This window comes from Nelusetta ayraudi, unplaced genomic scaffold (genome assembly GCF_046127955.1).
Source record: "Nelusetta ayraudi isolate G7.1 ecotype Tasmania unplaced genomic scaffold, CSIRO-AGI_Nayr_v1 ptg000017l, whole genome shotgun sequence".
Lineage (NCBI taxonomy): Eukaryota > Metazoa > Chordata > Actinopteri > Tetraodontiformes > Monacanthidae > Nelusetta > Nelusetta ayraudi.
In genome coordinates, this window is record NW_027466067.1 from 4,870,762 (window position 1) to 4,893,812 (window position 23,051).

Genomic DNA, 23,051 nt, shown 5'->3' on the forward strand with positions numbered 1-23,051 from the left:
ACACACACACACACACACACACACCAGGATGCATCTTAAGCTTAAGTGCACCTTAAAAACCTGTCACCAAAATGCACTTCTAAGGAAACCAGCCAGCCATCACGGTTAAAGAGCTGAAGTGTCTTAAAATACCACGCTCTTACAGCGTCACCCACTGTAAGTGGGTTGGAGTTGAGGTCATGAAGGGAGCTTATGGAATATAAATATATGTATATACAGTGTTTCCCATAGGACTTTTGGAGACTACAGTGGGTGGACTCTGAACCTCTAGGTGGGAAGTTTTGTATATATTTGATTTAAACGCATTGGTGAATTTTGAGCACCAACAATTCAATTAATGAGAAACTGTACTGATATTAATGTTGATGACACAAAACAAGAGTCATGCAACATGTGGTTAGGGAGCTAAACATTTCAGAGAAGATGATAACAAAAAACTAAAAACAATGCTCAGGTCAATGCTCAAGGTTCTTTGGGTTCTTCCGTGATCCTGGAAGGTGCTTCTAATGTCAGATTCTTCGACTAGAGCTACAACATCACCTCTCAAATTCCAGTATCATGGGAAGTGAATTGCCATATTCAGAAGGGCTAACATGATCGTGGCTGCAACCTGGCAGTCTACAGTGCACGCTTGAGTACATGATGACAATCAGATCTCATACTGAGTAGAACAATTTCCCCATGTGAAACTCGGCCATCGGTGTGTAGACTAAAAAGTGCCACGGTTGCCTTCAGTGTCATCCATTTACAACTGGTGATTAGCGAATGGGTGACACCTCAATTTTGTGTGAACTAGCCCTTTAGCCATGGCAGGCAATTACGCGAAACACTATTGTCTACATGTGTACCACACAGGAAGCCTAAAGCGAGTATCGTTGCTGACCTCAACACAGAACGCGGCTCTTCCTGCGATGTAGGTGCTGACACTGCATTAAATAGCTGGAGGCCTTGGAGTGGGTCATGTGACCAGGCAGTCACAGGATGGGGAGGTGGGGGAGAGCTGTTGTAGAAATAAAATAACTCACCAGAGCCAGAAGTCTGACTCTTTTGTCAGTACATATATTTAACAAAATATCTTGTCATATTGACCCATTTAAAATGTGCAGTTTAACTGATGAGTGATCCCATAATGGGGGGGGGGAATGGTTTCGTGTGATGACTTGACTTTGCTAGACAAGAGGACTGGATTGCAAAGATTTCTATTCTAGTATCTGGCACTTGTATTTTAACAACCTTAAAAAACGAGTGTCTTTTGGGCTCAGGTTTCCACTACAGCACTCATCAGCTGCCATTTAGTTGTGACGTAAGCAGGAAGTAATGGCTGCAGAAGAAGAAGAAATACAGGAAGCTGAGACGAGCATAACTGGAGAGCGTTTGAACCAAGAAACTGTACTTTGCTGTGCTTTTCTTTGACCATATGGATTGGATAGCAATAAGAAGTAAATGCAATGGCTTTCGAAAACACTTGCCAACCAAGTTAGCACCGGCTCATTCTTATGGGGAAAAAAAGCTCAGAAAAAAGAAAAAGCAGACCCGCAAAAGCTCGTTGTGTTTCTTGCACACGGTTTGTAATGATAGATGAAGTGTCAGAGTAAAGTGGCGGTTAATTGCAATGCGACGCGACACCTTATCGCCAGCCAGTCATGACGCTGCCTGGAGAGGAAGCAGAGCCAAGGGCAGAAAACACATCTAATTAAACTATAAAAGGGACTAAAATAGTAACATTAAACTCCGATGAGAGGCAGGCGCCAGGCTCACGAGAGACTTAGCTTAGCATCAATGGTTGGAAACAGATGGATGGATAATTGTCTCATTTGACTAAACAAAGCTGTGACACTGACAGCTGTCTGTTTTATTTTTATTTACCAAACAAATGATCAACACAGATTTTCTACTGATTATAGTTTTTTTTTTTTTTAAAGTGTCTCATTTAATCAATATGTATCAGTACTAAGTAGTGTTCTCTTTGTATCGGATGGTTATCCTCAAGAAAAGAAGAAGCCCTTGCGCTGCGTCATCATTGATTCAGAATAGAATTTGACCAAAAGAGCGACTTCCGGTAAATGCCCAAGTACAGGTTGGAAATCGTGGAAGGATCTTTCTGCGGAGGAATGTAATTGATAGTGCAGTTATGTAGCGTGCTGTGAGTGGACTGTGTCATTAAATCACCGGAGCAAGTCTGAGTGATGGCCGCTATCAGCACCCCAAAGTGATTTGCATGCTAATACAAGTTGATCTGCCCTTCATTTCCCTCACACACTGCCGTTTTTTATGACAACTTTTCTTCTTTTTTTTTTTAGTACATCAGCCCGACAGTGAAACTGATCTGACAGTGAGGTTTTTCTTTTTCTTTTTTTTTACCGTTACCTGATAAAAGATAAAGGGTGGACAATTTTGGTCCCGCGGTTCCGGGTAAATGGGGCTCTTTGGAACATTTACAGGAAAAATTCAAAAGTCACAGGCGGGACTCGAAGACGGTTTGGAAAAATTGGGCTGTTTTGCAGTCTTGGATAGTTTTTGAAAGTCGTCCTCTAGAAATACTTCTTTGGTGTTTGCACTTCCTCCTACTCTTGATTTAACTGAAGAGATTACGAGTGGACCGCAAGATTTTAGTGGTCACACAATTTGTCGCTTAGGTACACAATCCTAACACAACAACAACAACAACGAAAACTGTGTGAAAGGGCTGGGGAATCCTGATCTAATGAAGTTACCAGCCAGGCGCAGCTTCATTGTCTGCTGATTTTTGGTTTTTGATTTTGATCTGACCCAACAAAGATTAGATGAGTGTCAAAGACAAGCCTGCTGCAGCAGTGCTTCAAAGCAGCCAAAGTACGTTCAGACTGAAATCAATTTGGCTCTAATGTGTCAGAAACTGCGCTCTGTTGCGTTTGACTGAGCTTGCATCTGAGGGTTGGCTGCTTTTATCCCGGGCGAGGCAGCCACCATCCATAGTCACGCTGGCCTTGTTATGAGCTCATTATGTGCAACAGTGTTCCATAACGAGTGAAAAAAGGACAAAAACAAAAACAATCTGGACGTTGTACAGAAGAACTGCATTTGAAGGGAAATGTTCTCAGCAGCGGCTAAGGTTTGGGCAAATTAGTGTCATGCTGTTGGACGTGTGTCAAACTGCACTCGAGCTAGATTGCTCACATTGTAAGAATGGAATCTAGCCCTCTTGTTCCATGACCAGTTATCTTCCTTTCGGACACAGAGGCACTGGGTGAAAATTATCAGCTCCAAGCTGCTCTATAAAACCTCAGATGAAGACCGGGAAGAAGACTCGACAGCTTATAGCAAACAGTGAATCCTGCGATAGCCGTGGCTTTATTAGCACTGAATCATCTTGTAGAATTTTAGCGTCTCCACTAAAAATGGTACTGATGGCTCTTCCCTGTGGACAACTTTGTTTTGCTTTGCTCAGAGTGGCTTTGGAAAGAGATGCTTCGAACAGCTCTTGTGTACAGCAGCTAGCTTAAGGGCAGTGACGCATGGCTAATGTCACACTTCCTTCTCTCCCTGGAGGACACTGACTCTTTCTGCCACTTCACCATGATCCTTATTGGCGACGTTCCATTGAATCGTTTGTTCATCATTAAGCAGTCATTTTGAGGATGAACCTGTTTCCCATCGGATTGCTACAATTTGCATATTTTAGCAGAAGAAGTGGTTTTCAAGATGAAGATTTTGTACAAACTCCATGAGGCATGAGCTGCTTGGAACTGTGAGCTGCTCCTCCATTTTTTTCTAATGTGGTGCAATTCAAATCCGGCACATTACACTGAAATTATACGTTCATCCAGCACGATCAAGGCTCCTTGAACCTGATAAGTTGAAACGTGCCGTTCTAAGTGATTTTACCAGCCCTCACTTTTGTCTTTGTAATCACATGGAAGACACGCACATTTATGTCACATGTGCAGCCAGTTCAGCCTGGGATCTTGTATAATGCCCAAGAGATAATGTGCAATAATCTTCAACAATGTGCTGCGCAGCTAAAATAATCTCTGTTGTGGTCTGCACATGAGTGATGGCAGAGAGCCCAAAGCTGAGCAGATAATGGAAACGATGGCAGAATATAATAAACTAACCAAAAAGGCTTCCTGCCTCACTGGAGCCGCTCTGGAAACAGAATTACCGTCTCAGTTTTGCTGTCAATAAAGACGGATGGGCCAGTAGCTCCACACTGTACAAGACCCACATCGCATAATCCTATCTGGCAGCACAAACACAGCTGCTAAGAATGGCATCAAAGCAGCACCAGCTTCCATGGTGAGGTGAGTACAATACATCATTCATTGTCTTTGTTCTGAGTAAAGAACAATTACTTCAAGGTTTCCCGTCTTGACTTTCATTTGCAAGTTAGTTTTTCTTTTGACACTAAATGTGTTTTTTCTTCAGTCACTCTTGCCTCATTCTATAGGTGTACATTTACTGGATTTGTGTACGTTTCTGTTTTCTCTGCGCCCAGCCTGTCAGATAGTGCTGCAAATGAGACTTAATGTCAGCTGGTGTCAGATTATCATAAATTAGGTCCCTCGCTGGGTGTTTTCCCACCTGTTCGCAGCTCAATATGTGACAGTTTGATGAAAGCCCACGCTGAAACCAACCGTTACTTCCATTATTGATTCTTTGGGTTATCTGTCACCATCACCATGTCCCGGTCTCCAAGGTCATGGCTTCAAATGTTCATTCCCGACTAAAGACATCACCGTTTGCAATCCAGCACATTTGAATCTGATCTGCTACGTTTGACAACTTTATCACCCTTCCTTTCATTTTTCTATTACTGTTTCTCCTGCTCTCAGGGGTTCTGAAGTCTATCCTGGACCGTGGGAGGAAGCGGGCTACATTGGAGTCAACCTTTGCGGACTCAGGGAGAACATGCAAGCGCCATCAATGCATGTGTCATTTATTAGCTACTCTTGATTGCATAAGATTTGCCTAGATTCGAGGTCATCTCGAACTATGCTATAGGTGGTTGCGCCCAACCATTTTCGATTGGACGAGAGACATTCTGTGTCATCCTCTGACCTTTTGGTATATCACTCCACCCCACCGCTTTCATAATCAGCTGTCACTCAGGAAATACTGCGCGGCTGCGTTGACTCGTGTGGTTCGCTTTGTTTACAGCGCCGGCGTCCGATCGCCGGGATACATGACTGGCAGCCGTAATTAGACGCAGACTGCGGCGGAGTTTGCCTTATCTTCAGAGTGCAGTCTCTGAAACCGAGTCCCAGGGGGGGAAAAAACAAAACAAAACAAACAACAACCACCAGCTGAGGGATCACTGGGTGTCTCATTGCAAATTGAATTGGAAATGCTCCATTCTCGCAGCAGCACAAGATTTAGTGGTCAGCTCCATCCATTTCCAGGAACCGTTTGTGTTAGTGCAGAGGAATAAACGATTAAATAAACAAACGAATGACAATCGCCAGTTTTGGAGCCACTACCGCTACCGCTACCACCAGGAAGTGGCTTGGCGAGACGCATTGGACTCCGTTTCAGTTCAGCCACATAGATTTATTTTTCAGCCAGCTACTTTTACACTGGCAAACTTTTTGAAATGAACACGGCACGAAAGTAAAAACCGGAGCAAAGGCTAAGTTGTTGAAGGAAAAAAAATTCAGTGTCTTGTGTTACACCTGGTGAAATGTCATATGGGTGACTTGCAAGAGGAAGATTACCACCTCCGCTCAACCCCGTCCCACACCATCACCACCACTCTCATATTCATGGGCTGCATCTGTCCAACCAGATCTCGTGATGTGTTCAGTCTGCCGTGACTTTCTATATGAATTATAAACCAGCGTACATGTATACCTTGAAAACATTCCCTCTCCATGAACCTGCATGGAAACGGTTTTGTGACTTCACTGTGTCCTGCAGCAAACTTGGATTAAGACAAGAAGAGATAAAATGTATATTATCAAAATAATAGAATTAGAGAGGTGAAAAAAAAAAAATCAAATCCAACGATATTAAATCTCATTACTCAAAAGAGATAAGGGAACGATATAATATAGAATACTTTCATAATGGACACAAATGTATATCGATCTATTTGGGTTATGTGGAGGCAGAGTAGGAAGTGTGCAGCAACGTCACCACATGCATACACACTGTACTCAGTTTAAAAGCGTGCATGTGTAATGACCTGAGGAATACCGCTGGGAAATTTAGAGTAGGCACACAAGTAAAGCCACTCAAGCAACTGTAACGTGCCGTTATGTTAACCTTTGCCTTTTGAGTATTAAGACATCAATCACCTTAATCAGACTTGTCATTTCTATTACTGCTCCAGTGTGTTACTATCATATGAATAAACACGTATTACATCATAAAGTTATTTTTAGGGAATTAACGTAAAAGAGATTGATAAAGTCAAAAACTACTGATGTGGGGTCTGAAATTGGTCAGGAAATTGCAGGTAAAAAATTACGCCCTGAATCACAAACACCTGCTACAATTGCCTATAAAGATTGTTTAAATGTTACATATTGTACGATGGTGCAAAAGGAGATTTAAAAAAAAAAAAATTGCTGAAATGTTACTGATTTAGCTTCAAACATAATTTCTTTATGTAAAGCTGAAAAACATCCCTGTGTGTCAAGTTGTAAACCACTTTTAACATGCTTTAATTGATACGTACAATCTTAAGACAATTGTATGGTGCACCAGCCAATTCACATTCACCTGGTCCACAAAATTGTGATCGTAATTGGAATATGACAGTAGTGTGAAAAAAAAAAATGTTTTTGATACAGTTGGCCCAAAAATGCATCCTTGTATTTTAAAGCCATTCTCACAAGCGTAATGACCTTTTAGGCAGTCAGTAGATAAAATAATGCCTGTAAAAAGGCACTTTCGGGAAAGAGAGATGTCAGGGGTGACATTAATTATAAAATATTTAGATGGGTTTTAGCACCACAGCACCCAGATTGCTATTCTGAAAACTGACAGTGACTGTATGAAAAAGGAAGTCATTATTTAATTCAATGTTCCAAGCGAATATTGTCTTTGGTCAACGTCTGTCTAAACACGCAGGACATGGCAGCAGACCATGCAGTGCATAAAAAAATGAGCAACACAAATACTACTGCTACTCATACAATAAAATACATGAAAATGAAATTTCAAATAGAGAGTATTAAGTGCAATTTATTTTTTATTTATTTTTTTTTTTTTAATCCAATAAAATTCAAAAAAGTGCAGCACGAATAAAGGAGTATTTATGACGTTTTGCACCTTGGAAGAGCAAAATCTATGACCCAAAAGGAGTAGTGAAAGTTCCTGAAGCAAGGCGTTGCTCACATCAGCCTTCACGAGGGCCATTGCCTTACACAGGACTGAATTAGTGGACTAATTAATGAGCTATGCTCTAATTAAGCAATATCACCCTGCACAAACCGATCTGCTTTCAACGCAAATCTGGTGGGATTTAGGGTGAAAAGTGATGTGAGGCAAAGTGTAATACAAAAAGCACTCGTATGCTCAGCATCAACACTTGCGATACTGATGTTGCATAAGCTGAAATGTGAAAGGAAGTCAAATAGTCTATGTAAATACCAAGAATTTTTTACGTAGGAGGATGCCCCGAAACCGGTCAGCAGTTACACAACCTGCCAGACACAATAACTCTCTGAACGTATATGCACCACTACAAATGTCAATGACGTTTAAAGTCTCTAAATGCCATCCCCACATTCAGCACTTGCACATTTATTGTGTGCATATAAGATTTACTTGTATTTTTGTTTTGCTATCTAACCTAAAGCCCAGCCAACCCTCGGAGCCCTGCGTGTCACTTTAATGTTTGCTTCGGTGGTTGATAGCTACATGAGATAAACTCCTTAGGCGGGAACAGGTTCGGGCCCTATCTACACTCGCACGCACGCACTGATATCCCCATTACAAATAAATCCCTAAAAATCTGGAAGAGAAACAGACACTTGGGAGCAGCTGCAAAACAGGATGCCCTTGAGAACAGGACACTCCACCCTACGCAGCCTGAATAAACAGTTCTGTCAGAGAGCAGAGGGGTGGAGCACTGGATGTGCAGGGATGACAAAGGGGGGGGGTGGGCAGAGTGTTCACAAAGACAAGTAAAAGTTTAAGATGTCTAAGTGCTCCAAAGTGACACCCTGCTGCCCTTGCTGTAAGGAGGAAAACAGCACACTCGCTCATGACCGTAACAGCCGTATCCTGTTTACACGGGTCGGCCTTCCATCAAGATGTCACCAAGCTGAGGCAAGTTACCACAGCGGATTGACCACGCCGAAAGGGAAATGTCACAACAGCAAACATGACTTTTGAACACGGTCCACGGATTGAAGACACAGCCATGTTTGTGACCTTTGAGATCCGTGAATCACACTTTTGGACTGCGGTTGGTTGATCCTTGGAAAAGGATTGTCTGACAGGGCGCCCAGTCGCGGCTTCAAACACGTGCAGGCGGCCCGCTCTAAAAATAAAATACATCATCGTCAACCATCAGCACATCAGCAGCTGTTCCCATTGGTTTTGCCCATTCAGGCATAGTTTTTTTTGCCTATTGCCGGCATTGTTTTTTGCGGCGCTCCGGGGCGTGCCGCGCTGACAGACCATGGTGTTTAAAAATCACAAGTTGAGTCTTTTGTGGGGTGGGAAATTGGGAGGCTGGGTTGGTTTGGGGAGCACACAGTGGGGACCGAGAGTAAGATGGCGCAAGACGGTGCAAAGGAGCCAGAGGAGTGCAAGAAGAGACAGAGGAAGCGTGGGCCGGCCCCAGAGACACACACTGAGTGGATGTGGAATGACAGCACAAGCCCAATTAGTCTTGGATGCCAGGGCTGCTGTGGGGAGGTCGGTGCAAGTGATCAAGCCATTCAAGCATTCAAGCACCCACAGGCATTCTATGCCAGCAGCCTGGATGAACTTACTACAGTCTATCACCGCTTCTGTTGGACCCTGATCGCTCTCAGGCTGCTGCCCCCTCCGTCTTCCTTTCCCTCCAGCCCCACTTCCTGTCCCATTCCTTAAAATATACCGCCTTTCTTTCTTTCATTTGTTTCTTTCTCCCTCGTTAATCCTCTCTTACATATCTTCACACATTTCTTTTTCTTTTTTTCTTCTACAGATTTGTATTTGCTTACACACGCTCATTTAAGGACGTGAACGCGCTCCCTCTTGAAAGCCTGCGCCACTCCACCCCCCTCCGTCCTTTACACCCTCCCACTTGTTCCCCCGCGTCCCCACACATTACCTCATCCCACTCGGAGGCAAAGGAAGGCATGCGCTCCGTGGACGGCTGCCCAGATCTGCAGTTAGACACAGACCCGGTGCGGCCGGCCAGACCTCCGTCCTCCTCTCCGTGCGGCGATGCCAGCAAGTCCGAGTCCGACTTTGACAGGCTGCGAATGAGTCCCAGGTCTGTAGGTCTGGATTTGAAAGCGGCCACCCGTGCGGAGTCAGCAGAGGCGCCACTTGTGTCCATAACATCCGCCTTTGAGGAGTTTTCACCCGGAGCGCACTCTGCCATTGTTTTGGAGCTGAAGCTCAGTATCCACAGTTTCCGGGCAGCTTTTTGAACTCGTCTCTTCAGTCCAAAGATTTTTTTTCCAGGTCGCTGACTGGGGTTGGTCTTAGCACGAAAAGACAACACAGATAAATGTTTCATACAATCAACTTGAGATACTTGCACATGCAGCAGCCAACACAGAACGCTCCTGTTTGAAAGGAATGGGACCATGTGAGAGAGAGACTTGTTGTACACGGAAACAATCATCAAGGTCCACCCACTAGTTGTATCCTGTCGCCTTCCCCAGAGTAACTGGCTGCCTCAAGCAGCCCCCCTTCCCCTCCACTCTAACTGTTTAATAACCCTTCACTTTCTCCTACCATAATGTTAACATGTTGCGTAATTCATAAAAGGCAAATGCACTCAGCAGAGCTTCAAATAGCAACACAAACAACCAAAACAGTTTTGTGGTTAAAGCTGTAAGTAAATAAATAAATAAATATCTGAATCTTCTTACCAACTGATTCTTGATCTTGGTGGAGCTTCTCTTGCTTTGTGTTTTCAAGTCCGACTGGCTCAGAGGTTGTTGGAAGACTCTTCAGGAGAACCAGTCCGTCCCATACCGAGGATCAGACAACGGGAGGATCCTAAAGTCTGGCCTTATTCAGACTGACAGCTGGGGTAATCAGGTTACTGACGCTCTGGGTGACTGTCCCACTATCTATCTATCCATCTATGTAGATAGTTTTTTCTTTCTTTTTTAACATTAAATTCTGCCTTAGCAGTTCATTAGTTGCAATTATTTCCTCAGATAAAACTCCAGAATGGTGTCATCATGAATTAGAAAATGGCACCAGCACCAGGGGCTATGCAGTCAATTTTTTATTTTAGATAAACTCTGCATAAAAATAATAATAATGATAATAGCAGTAATCACAAAAATATAGTTAATAACATTTATTAACATAGCAAGTTCCAAATTTCAACATATTGAATATATATACAAAAAAAGAAAAGACAAAGTGGTGGTTTAAAACATTTCACAAAAACGACATGGCACAGCACTGAGGATAGATTCAGCATGAGGATGCTGAGGTTGCAGCTGCCAGGCAGGAGGCCATTGAGGAAGACCAAAGCAGGGATTTATGGATGAAGTTAAAGAGGATTTGACGATAGATGGTGTTAGAGAATGGAATGCAGAGGACAGAACGAGATGATGACAGATGATTGGCTGCAGCAAACCTGGAAAGGAACAAGATGAAAAAGAGATCAGTCTTTTACCTGGGTAACTAAAGGATTGATATTGATTGAACCGAGGAAGAAGAGGACAGGGTCATTCCTTTAGGTGCTTCAAATTTTCCGATACAAATACAACAAACCTTCTTACCCTCTCTCACCCTGTGACCTAACTGCATAGATACTTGAAACGTTTTATGACCTGTGGAGGTGTAATAACCTAATAATAGGGCGAGGTGATGTGTTGGGAATGTGATTGAAAGTGCTTTGAGACGCCTTTGGTTGTGACTTAGCGCTGTACAAATAAAGTTTTTATTATTATTATTATTATTATTGTTATTATTATTATTGTTGTTATTAATAAAAAAAAAAACAACATCTAACACACATCGCTCAATCGACGACTCCGCCCAGAGTGAGCCGAAGCTCACGCAAGCTTCCTTAGCATTCGCAGGCTACCGCGCCTCTGTGCCCTCAATCAGCCAAGTTCCTCGCATGCTCACCTCTTCCCTTTTGAGCAGCGCTGGTGTGTGCATGACAAAAAAGATAACGTCCTCACCTCACCAAGGAGGGTTCACGCAGCCACACAGCGCTCAGTGGGCAGCCACATCGAATGATGCACGTTGAATCTCTGTGACTGTGATGAGGTTGCGGCACGGCACTTCTCTATTTTCAAACAATAGCGGCCTCGGAGTAGAACATGTCTCAGGATAATGATGTCTTCATGGCATATTAGAGCGACTAAAATAAAACATGCATCCCCTCCTTCAGCCGGCTGGCTGCTGAGCCTCGGGCTAAAGACGGCGGTGACTCATGAACAGTCTCCTCAAACAAAGACATGCACACTGTGCAAATGGTGGAGAGAGACAGCACGTACAGTAAACACACACATAGACAGACACACACACACACACACACCGCCGAGTGCTGTGTTTTTCGCGTGCTCTGCTCGTGGCTTGTTGGCTCCTAAACTGTTTGTGGCCCGGACGTACGTGCGCCTTCTCAGGATTGCTCTGGGGTTTGCGACGTCCCCTCCACCTGCCATGTCCGTCCCCGGCTCTGCGCAGGTCACTTTTGATGATGCCACATTAACCCGCCGTTCAACTTATAGATCATCGTTTGGCTCTGCAGAGTGGTGCCCTGCAGCTCCCACTCGATCAGCTGGGTTTTTTTTTAGGAGATGGAAACAGGCTACTGCGCTACAGGATCTAAAAATCAAGCTTGCGGGTTGTTACTTTTTTTTGTCTGAAAACAGGGCAACAAAACTCCATGTGTGCCTGCTGTGACTGCCATAAAAATGGGCTGTTTCCTGGGAATCTACGCACGCTACACTCTCTCACGTCCCACGACACCCAGCTTGTGTTTTCCCTCCTCTGAGAGGACGTTAACCCGAGAGTCACAGACAAGAATGCTCTGATGCTAACCTTTAAGGTCATCTGTTCCCCCGGGCCGCATGGACGCCACTCACGCAAAGTTTATTTATTTATTTATTTTTAGAGGCCCAAAAAGAAAAAGTGGCATCTGGTGTTCATTCCAGAGAAAGCAGGAAAACACAAAGGATTATCAACGCTCTGGGTCAAGCTAAACCAAAAAGGAAGAAAAGCGAGAGTGTCATTCAAAGGGCAACTTGGATATAGAAACAATCCAAAAATAGTCATCACACAGGAGCCGCTGAGAACAGGTGCGTGCCTTTGAAGCGGCACGTTTTCAGATGTTGCTTTGTCGCGGCGGAAGCCATTTTCAAAGTGGACGGATGAAATAAATCACGTCCGTCGAGTCAACAGCAAAACTACCTGCTGCTGGCTGAAAAGTAAAGGCACGGCTCCTGTGAAAGCTTCCCCCCAATGGACAAGAACGGAGCTGACCCCCTCTGCGGGAGAAACGGGACAGCGAGTGTGCATGGCTGAGTGAAGACGTAGCGTCGGATATCCATCAGCGCTGGAGAAGAGGAGCGAGGCTGCGGGTTGGAGATACAGTCTTTTCTCAGGGTCTGGCTGCCTCTCGCCGGTTATCTCATCCATCGGGGTTATTCTGCACATTTTGTGCAAATCCCCACACCCCTCCATCCTTTCTGTCTGGATCACCTGTAAGCTGTTGGGGAAATGAACGTGAACGCAACCTTGGTTCTCCACAGTGCCGTGATCCTACACTTACCTGCCAAAGCACGACGCCATGGAATTGAAGTGCGACAAAGCTCGGCAAGTTTTGACCCAAGATGTCCCCAAGTGCAGGTAGCGTAATGTCAGGAAAACCTTGATTCATAAAATGGTTAATGTCATTTCATGCAAGAATTTCTCCAGCATGACTTCCTTTATGTTTAAATCCTAATCAATCTAGGCATTTATTTTCACTACCGCAGTCTTATTGAATTATCCTGAAGATTAACTGACAAAAGAAAGGTGTGGTGGGGGGGGGAGATCAATAAAAGCATCCATACAGTCCTTCTCACATGAATCCTAATGACTGTGGCAATCCCTCGGCTCCTCATTAAGCACCATTAAGGAGTTCACAATTGTGGAGGGAAACGTGGCGGAGGATTGCAGCAGAATTTCATTTGACAAAATTAGTCAAGTCACGTTACATTTAACCACACTGGGCCAAAGTAACGTGGGAATGTCTCCGCTGAGTACTTCCAGGTTTCCGGTTTGTTTTGGTTTATAGGCTACACAAACGTATGGCATTTCACAGTATTAGTGATACAACAAAGAGCCCCATACCCTCCTTCCCATGGACAGGGTGGAAGTAGTGCTACCTCATCAAGCTCCTGAAGAAAGGAGGATCCTGCATGGACTAGATCGCAATGTTGGTGATCATTCTGGAGGAGACAGGGTCACTCCTCTACATATCTCCAGGTCATGAAGACCTCGATAGAGCAGAAAAGAAATGGCCAGCTACAATGGAGGCCATTGATGGGGACAGCTGGAGAAAGTGGCCCAGGACTGGGATGACTGAAGAGCACTTGTTCCTGGCCTATAGCTAAAGTTGGGCTGTAGGCAATGATAATAGCCCCATACAGTGCAAAACAAAAAGCTAGTTCTTTCTTGTTTGTTACATGTTAAGTTTCTTGTACAATGTGCCTGCAATATCTCTTCCCATGTTTAGTGAGTGTAACCAGATTATTTAGATGCTTGTTGGTTCCAAAAGACTTGCCACAGGTTCCAAGTTTTGACTTAAATGTGACCAATTTATGGACGGTGGTTTTATTTTATTTTTTTTAGAATTGGTATGATTGATATGCAGTTTGCGATGAGTGTATGAAGTTATTCAGAGTTCCTGAAAAGGTGATGATAGCAGCAGATGCCTACAAACAAGACGCAGTCAGGTGACAGCGTAAAACGGAACGCAATCAATCACAGGCAAAATATTCCTTCCGCTTTTACCGTGAATCAGAACCTGCTTATCGGTCGTGTTTTAACAGCATCGCTTCTGAAAAAGGAAAGCATTTTCGGGGACCCATTTGGATTCTCTCCCCATCTTGTCCCACAACAACTGCTGGCGGCCTGGGAAGGATAAAGATGTGTGCCAGCGATAAAGATTCATCACGGCGGAAAAGATCGGAATCAGGTCTGCACCGTGGAATCTTGACTGCCGTTCCTTCGTCTACGCGGGACCGGAATATCTCGCGTGTTCACCTGCAGCGCCTTAATGTATGCATGTGTGCATGCACGCGCGCACGTGTGTGTGTGTGTCTTTGGTGCGTGCGCGCGTATGCATGTGTGTGCACTGAGGGGTAAATGTTTGTGTCGCAGCCAGAGGCACGCAGAGCTTCCTGTGTTGGGTCAGCGCTCTGCGTGCTGCTCGCAGTGAAAACAATGGGCACAGCTCCACGTTTCTGGCTGCTTCCGCATAATTTGGGGTGGAGGGGGGGGGGGGGGGGAGTGCGCACACAAAGATTAAACGCATTCGGCACCATAGAAGTTGAAGGTTGAAGAAGGCTATGATTGTTAAAAAAAAAAAAAAGTTCATCAGTTAATCTGATTGTAAAAATGTACTCGCACCAGAGGCTTTTAGGTAGAGAATAAAGACGGGACGGCGAAGTTCAGCGGAAGGACAAAGCGGACGCAGAAATTAAGCGAAGAAGATGAATAATGTGCAGACGGGATAAAGGGTAAGGCGAGGATGAGGAGGCAGGTAAAGGGTAGGACACAACCCCTTTTAATCCAGCGCACCTCTCACCCCGGCGCTCAGAGCCGCTCAACCATCCGACAAGCAGGTCTGATGAACTGCAATGGTCCCTTAATTCATCTTCACATTATGCTGACGGTTCGCTGCCGGGTCACCCTCAACGTAGCGCCACCATGATGATTGCACTTGGCAGGATCCGTGTCCACTGCAGCAGCCCGACGCCGGTGACCATATTGGCACTCGTTAATCAGTCAGAGACGCTATCGATGCGTCAGAGACTCATCTTTAGGCTAGACGTTCCACCTCCATTGTTTGCTAGCGCAGCTAGAAACACAACTTCAAGGCGCGTGCCGATGGGCAAGACATGAATTATCATCGACGGTTCAGCTGGGGAGTATTTATAAAAGGAAGGCTTTCGCGCACACATCAAGGTTGGAGAATGTTAGCCGGAAAGCGTTTGTACTGTCATGTTGCATTCCCGCCGTGCGTCTGTTGCCATGGTTAAATCTGCTGTCAGATGTGCGGAACTGAGCCAGTGGCTTTTAACCTTTTTAACTTTGGAACATCAAAGAATTTTTAGAGTAAGTATCAGCTCCTTCCTCAAAAATAAACTCTACCCGTCTCTTTCAAGAATATTTTTGGAAGCAATTTTACTTGTTGCTAGAGTAAAAAAAAAAATGGGATAGCACTCAGTCCTGGCTCGTTGCCTCGACTACGTCAGATTTAAAAGTGATTTTTGGCTTAACCTAGATTCTTCTACTCTGCTTCCTTAAAGTACCTTTCCCATTGTTTCAAACATTCTTTTTCTTTTTCTTTTTTTTTTGTCTCCTCCTGAGTGTGTCCGCCTCAGGCTTGAAATGATAACTCTAATAAGAAAAGCCTGCAATATAAGAGAGGTAACGAACGCGCGCCTGTAAATGGTTCTTTTCTTTTACTTTTTTTGGAAGCTTCAGTGTTTTCAATTAGCGGGGCTGACAGGATGGTAACTCAAAACTTTGACAAAGTAAGCAAAGAAAGAAGAAGAAGACAATAGCGGAAGAGCAGCCAGCCAGAAAAGATGGGTTTTGCCTACGAGAGCAGAGTCCTCGTATCAAGCGCTATTACATGCATGGATGAGATGGAAACAGATGATGGGTTTTTCAATGCCACCATGGGCGCATATTGACTGACAGACGGGAACAACAGAATATCCGGCAGGGAGATAAGCTGAGCAACACTCGATTGCAAAGGCTGCTCCCCGATTGAAATAATTCAGGGCACTTTGGTTTTCGCATATGCCTCTGAGGCTGGGGAGAAATTGATTTGTAAAATGTCTCTGTGTTTGGCGGTAATCTTCCGCAATCGCCAAGGGGTAAAACTGCAGATTCTGCACTCCAGCTCCATCAGGTTGTGTGTTGATGTTGAAAAAGTGTGTTTGTGTGTGTGTTTCTGTGTGTTGGGGGATGTGGGGGTGGTGGTGGGGGTTTAAGATTGTTCCTCCTGCTCCCGACGAGAACAAAGGCTGCAAGCAGGAACGTACTTGTGGAAGTACGTTTTTGTCCCTGTCAGCAATTTGGCAGAAAGGGAGGCAGCAAAACTGCGATGTTGTCAGGCACGTCGCCAAAATCTGCATCACAGATGCAAAGTTTTGGACTGATTATTTTTTTTGCTCAAAGTGAAAGCGTAGATACTGCACTCTTCCCTTGGGTGAAAATCCAACAAGTGCAGGAAACAGTTTCCATTTAAAGTGAACAAACAAATCCCCCCGACTTCTCCATCCTGTACATCTTGTTCATGATGTTTATTTTTTGGCATGAACACAGTTTTTTTGCATGGACGAGACCTATGTGTATTTTTTTTTCCTACTTACTGCTAATGCTTAGCTACTGTATACACTGCAAATGTAGTTTGGACAATAAATGCTCATCTTTTATCTTATCTTAAGTCACATCCCATTAAAGTCCGTTGTAATTTTTAAAAAAATTGTAATTACAGCACGGTCAAAGTCGAGTGTAAAGGTCCAGTATGTGATGTTCACAAGCATCTAATCCTCATAAAACATATTGCAAACGATGTTAATGTCAGACATGTTGTCTCATGTCTCACTCGATCTCACATCTTCAGGGTACAGCAGTGATGTCAGGGTGAAAATCCTAAGACCAAGAGGTGATCCGCATTCTGGGTAACTGTAGAAACATGCCATTGCAATATGGGCGGCAGCCAAGATGTGCACCTGCTCCATATGTAAATATGAATGTCTGTTATTGGCCAAAATAGTGTGTCTGCCCTATTGTTGTCTTCTGAATTAATTTCCTCCATGCAGCAGGTAGATGGAGGGTGGAGTTTCATTCCTGATTGGTCGTCAGCACCTCCGCCCGCTGCAATTAGTCTATATAAGCACCAACTGTGCCTCGCTTTCTTTTGGGCTTTTGTCTTGTTTGCTCACACAGAAGACTTCTGTCGATCTGTTGCCTTTTAGTGCCCGCTGAATTAACTGAGTTCTTGCATTTGACAACGCCTGACGTCCACCTGCTTTCAGCTCGAGCTTGAGCCAGCCATTTTCTCCAACCAAAAAGTGGTGCAGAAGAATTCTTTTCAAAACCCATTACATTTAGCTCACTGTTGTATGCAAAGAAAAACTATTCAATTCAAATAATTGTTCGTTTTGGGTTGTTTTTAAGTGCTTTGTGAGCCAGCACCAGCCCTCCTATTGTTTTGAGTTTCAACAGTGCCCCATATTGTTTCCTGATTTTCCCCTTAAGCCCACTGTGAAATTGCTCAAAAACACCTTTTTTTCCCACAGCGATAATCTGTCAGTGCTGCTCTTTAATCTTCCTTTAATGGGAAAATGCCACCGAGTTCTGATAAAACTTCCTCTGCCGTTCAGGCATTTCTCCACTAATCTCTTTGGCAGTAACTAGGCTTAACAGTTGCTTCCTGTATTTACTCTTCAACTTCTTCTGTGGTGTTGCTGGGGTTTCCTGCATTCAGCACAAATGAAACGAGTAACTGAGCATTGCTGCCACAGACTGAATAGGTTTCGGCACTTTGGCATGATGGATATCTTTGGGGAAATCATTGAAGTTTTGCCAGTGTATGTATTTTCTTTTATGACTTACTGACTATTAATATAATTTCTTCAAGTTCGGCGGGCCGGATTAAAAAGTTTAACAGGCCACATATGGCCCCCGGGTCATATTTTACCCATGGTTTAAACTAGAGTAGTAGCGTAAAACAAACAAGCCAAGACGTTGGGGCTGGGACGTCACGCACACATGGACAGAACATTCGTTTTTTTTTTTTCCCCACAGAGCAGAGTGATGGTCCGGGCCGGTCTCGAGAGACACATTTGCAACTACTTTGACATGCATGTATGAATGAGAGCCATATGTTTAAGGAGATGAGGACCCTGATAAAAGATTCACATCCTTTAGTTGGAGGTGAGGGTTCCATGAAAAATTCATCAGTTTCAGACTTTCCAATTTTAGATGTTCAGATTTGGGAGAGACAAAAACAAACAGGAGGGGAATACAACAGTCTGGTCACCCAGTGTGAACCTCAACCATCATTCATTTTACAGGGCTTTTCAATTTAAAAATAGCTCAGTTCAGTCGATGAAAATATCAGGATATGTCTTGTTAAAATTCTCCAGATGTATGTATGTCTGTCTGTATGTATATACATATATGTATACATGTATATACATTTTTAATATTTTTTCTCAATTATTAGGGAACCTCGGGTCCTGATGTCAAATCACGTGAACATTCTGTCATTGGTCGCTCTCTCCTGCAAAATCCTCGATGGCAGCAGCAACACCGATAACCCAGCAGGAAGTGCTTAATGCCACATCCGAAATAAACCTGCTCACAACCAGCCTGAGGGCCGTGACAAAGAAATGAAGGCCTCCGTGTGGCTAAAAATGTCTCAGAACCAAATCGGAATGAGACAAGTGCTACAATCCGTGGAGTTTGGATGACACGTAGGGTTGCCACCCGTCCCGTTTTTCCCAGAATTGTTCTCTTTTTTTCACCACCTGTCCCGGGAAAAATAAAATCTCTCCCGGGACACAATTTGTCTGTTTTTTAGGGACAAAAGCTCATTTGATCTCCGTCTGTGGTCTAGGTAGGGTTGCCCTCCCGTAAAATACGCGATTGTCCCATATTTGGCAACTAAAAAACCTGTCCCGTAATGAATTGATACGGGACGCACTTCACTTCGTCCCGTAAATGACACGAGACGTTTTGCTGATAAACTCTATCAGTGAAGCTGTTTCAATGTTTTTCTATATTGGGCCATAAGGTCGAAAACAGGGTGAAGGACCTCCAGAACATAACTGACCCTTTGTGAAGCCCCTCCACTAACCAGACACTGTCCGGTCCCTGTGCTGGAGAGGTTGGTCCCTTTAAAGCAGTGTTTCTCAAAGTGGGTGGCCCGCCTCAGTTTATTTCAAACAAAGTCAACATGGTTGCATGGTTTCTGGTTTCAGCAATGCTAATGTCAGAGCTAAAATCTTTGTGCTGAAGACGCATAGTTTAGAGGCATTAGAACAGGGGTCCCCAAACTACGGCCCGCTGCGTGTCTCTGTCCGGCCCGCGTGAAGGCAGACATATCCCCCAGCACCCCCACCACGTAACTTTGCCGACACGTTAGCATAGCGCGATAGCGTGCTCCCGCCCCGGTTCCCCCGCTCAACAAAGAAATGCCAGGACGTTAGCGCTATATAACCGTGGCCCACCGACATGATGCAGTACCATCATGTGGCCCATTGCTAAAAAAGTTTGGAGACCACTGCATTAGAAGGACTTTATCCATCAAGAGATGGACAGACTCTTTTTAAGAAGTGAGTCTAATATCGTAAACAACAAGCAAGCAATTTGATCTTTGGCGTTCAGAAGAGCCAAAACACAAAAAACAAAAAATAGTTTGAAAGTGAAATATCCTCTTTTTAAATCCCCACCCAATTTTGTACTGACCCGCCCAAACTGCATGTTCCAATGTTCCACACTCGCTGCACGGTCGTGTAACCTGCCCGCCTGCCCCTTTAACACACGCGGCGCTCACTCCCAGCAAGTTGCATCCAAAGTTACGATTCACTTCAAATGCAAATGCTGACTGCTGAATATTTAACACGTTTATTTATAAATCATGGCGATGCACAACGCAGTGGAGCAGGTGAAGGAGAATCACTGTCAGTGTCCGCCGAGCGTGCAGCTGGCTAGTGGCAGGGGCCACCGAAGTAGGCCAGCTAACAACGTTACGTTTCAGCCAGCGGGCGTCCGCTGACTGACTCTTACAGTAACGGCCGGCCTTTCCGCATGCTGGCGTGTTGCTCGCGGACGCCGGACGCCGCCGGGGCGGGCGATCGCGCCTCTTCATCGCTTTGTGTTAAAGCCAACTCGCTCTTCATCTGCAAAATCCCCCCTCTTTGCAACATTACACTGACGGGAAATCAATCCTGGAGGGAGAGGAAATACGAGTTCCATCTTCCCCCCCCCACCAACCTCCTTCCCTGGTCACTTACGAGGCCTCGGCTAATCAAATTACCCTTAATTGGATCTAATTTAACGTCGCTCATGTGCTAAACCAACCAACCGGGCGTTGTGTTTCAACGTCTCGGCGGGAGAGAAGCGATTCGTGTGCGATCAAGTCGACGGCCCGCGATTTCGGGCGACTCGTGAGAGCGGCCGACACGTTAGGCTCGGCTCGGGCGGCAGCTGCCGTGTTGGTGGAAGATTTGACTGGAGCCCTGCGTTGTTTTGTTTCGGGGGGGGTTTTCCGGGAGACTGTGCTGTACTACATCTGTATTTGCCCGCGGGCCCATGGGAGCCCCTGCTGGCCGACACAACCAGCGTTTGAAACAAGCAGAAACCGAGATGGTCTCCCCGAGGCCCAGGAAAATGGATATTGATCTGGAGCCATGACTAAATGGATTAAATTACAGAGTAGTGTAGGGAGCAGAGATCCAGGAGGAGGAAGAGGAGGAGGAGGAAGAACAAGGGCAGAAAAGGAGTTCATCAAAGCCTCTTTCTTCCCCCAAAGTTCACCTCGTCGATGGCTGCTGCGGACGCCAGGACGCCGCAGCCGCCGCTGTCCTCCTCTCTGTGCAGTCGTCAGCCAATTGGCTTCGGAGGATTATCGCCTCCTATTCATCCAAGGATGATGAGCGATAACGGTGCCAACAGCATGCTGGGAGAGTGGAGGGAAAGTGGGAGGGGGCGGGGGGGATAAAATGTCGTTATGACTCATGAATGAAGAACCTGCAGATTTGCAGGAAATCAATCGGCAGGCGTCCCGAGGCCAGCGGAGGGTCGTCTCTGCGACGAGTCGGAACGTCCGTGCGATCGACTGGTTGAGCGGAAGAGCAACGGGGTGAAAGTCGGTCGCCCCAATCAGACGGGAGGCAAAGAGTCGGTTTCATGGAAAGATTGAAAGAGCATTTTTCTATCATTAATTTAAAGCAGGCAACTTAACAAAATTATTTTTCAAAGCTGTATTGTAACCCCGAGATCAAATATGAAATTGTATTGTGAGAATTTAGTCATTGCTTGTGTGTGTGTGTGTGTGTGTGTGTGTGTGTGTGTGTGTGTGCAAATACATATATAAGAAACTCTGTCAACTGTTGTCACAAGTCTTCTATCATGTGAATAGCAGACCTCTTCGCCCCTGAGTGCAGGAGTCAGCAGGTGTAGAAGATGGATGGATGCAAAATGGATCATTGTAATGATGACTAAAGACGTCATGCATTCAGTAAAAAAAAATTGAGTGAATCCTTTTTGGTCATAAATGAATAAAGAAAAACAAATTGTTTGACCTCCATAATGGATTCTAATCATCCGAACTTGCTCATGTTGGAGAATCTGATGTTATTCAGCTTTGCTCCCACCCACCCACCCACAGTTTTTTTTTTTTCATTACGTGTTTTAAGAGCAACGGCGATAATTGAGGTCGCCTCTCCAGTTGAGGTTGAATAATATAATAATATTCCCCGACCATGTGGTCAAGCCCCACAGTGTCGTCTCAGGAGTGGCTCCCCTTCTCTAAGATTTATTGTAATACATATTTATCGTGATGAGGCCTTGCTTCTTCAACCCCTGAGCTCTAATAATAAACACTTTTCCCCACTCTTCTCTACTCCCTTCAGGGCAGCGCTCCACTCCACGGCCTGGATTGAATATTCATAAAGACTCTCTGGATTTTAGATGACACACGGGCATCCGCCCGTGCTCAACATATGCATGAAATGTGCATTAACATGGTTTTATTCCCGTCTCGCTGTGGCGCAGCGGGCTTGTTTGTGGGACACTTAATGGATTCCGTGCTGTAAAGTGGCCAACAGATTTCATGTAACTGGGCGAGTTTGTCTATTAAAAAAAAAAAAGAAAAGAAAAGAAAATCCAATTTTACAACAGGCTCGTCGGCCGGCTACCCAGGGCGACGTGATGTGGCGCACTGTACCAATCTGAAATGCCTCCGCAGCAGTTTTCAGCAAACATAGCGTAAAGAAATGAGCAAATATGGCATAACGCAAATGGCTATTGACCCTGACAAATTATTTCATGACTGTTAGTGTAGCCCTGAAGTGTCCCAGACCGTAAAACCACAAAGATAATGTCCTCTAGGAACATGAGATCCAAAGACAATTTGACAGGCCGCGATCAGCTGGGGAGCCTCACTCTGCTGTCCTGCCTCTAATTGCCAATGCAGCGTGACTCTCTAGCTCCATCTGTTGAGGCACTGCATCAGCCTGCCCGCAACTTCGCATGGAGAGGTGCAGAGGGAGTGTCTCCCTTTTTGTGCACAAAAAGGGAGTTGCGTGGACGCAAGCGCCGGTGGAGATAATGATTCGCTGGCGAGACACAGATTGTTACGCAAGAGCCGTAACTCTGCAAACATGCTTGACTGGGCAAACAAACGAGGGCCTGGGTCAATTTCCGCAGTTGTCCAGAGGGAGCCCGTTCTCCAAAGAGCCCTCGGTTCTGTTTTTTTTTTTTTTTTCCGAAAAGGAGGGGGCGGTAGGCTTATCCCAGAATGCAGCGGGAGCGGTGCAGTCGTGTCAGGGAGGTGACACACTGGACGATGCCTTCGCACCTTCAGGGAGAGGAGAAATGTCAAATTCATTTAGGAGAAGCCAGGTGGCTGGGACGGGACTGACGGCAGTGGTGGTGCCTCTACTGCTCATGTTCTACACACTCATGATTAAGGGGCT

General features: G+C 45.0%; 2 protein-coding genes across 9 annotated transcripts in view; one reads left to right on the forward strand and one right to left on the reverse strand.

Annotated features, from left to right (window-relative positions):
• Positions 1 to 9,741, reverse strand: part of anks1ab (ankyrin repeat and sterile alpha motif domain containing 1Ab) — a 37,545-nt gene extending 27,804 nt beyond the window's left edge. For 6 of the 8 annotated variants that reach the window (XR_012926528.1, XM_076024895.1, XM_076024892.1 and 3 more), the window contains exon 1: positions 9,248 to 9,740. Coding sequence is in view for 7 of the 8 variants with exons in the window: in XM_076024895.1 (XP_075881010.1) it covers positions 9,248 to 9,733 (486 nt within the window). In the remaining variant the exon portion in view is untranslated. Of the gene's footprint in view, positions 1 to 9,247 lie in introns of all 8 variants that reach the window. The other 2 variants (XM_076024889.1, XM_076024890.1) reach the window with 1 other exon arrangement.
• The window catches only part of phc2b (polyhomeotic homolog 2b (Drosophila)), a 335,956-nt gene that overhangs the window by 69,937 nt on the left and 242,968 nt on the right, over positions 1 to 23,051 (forward strand). The gene's annotated exons all lie outside the window — the stretch shown is intronic.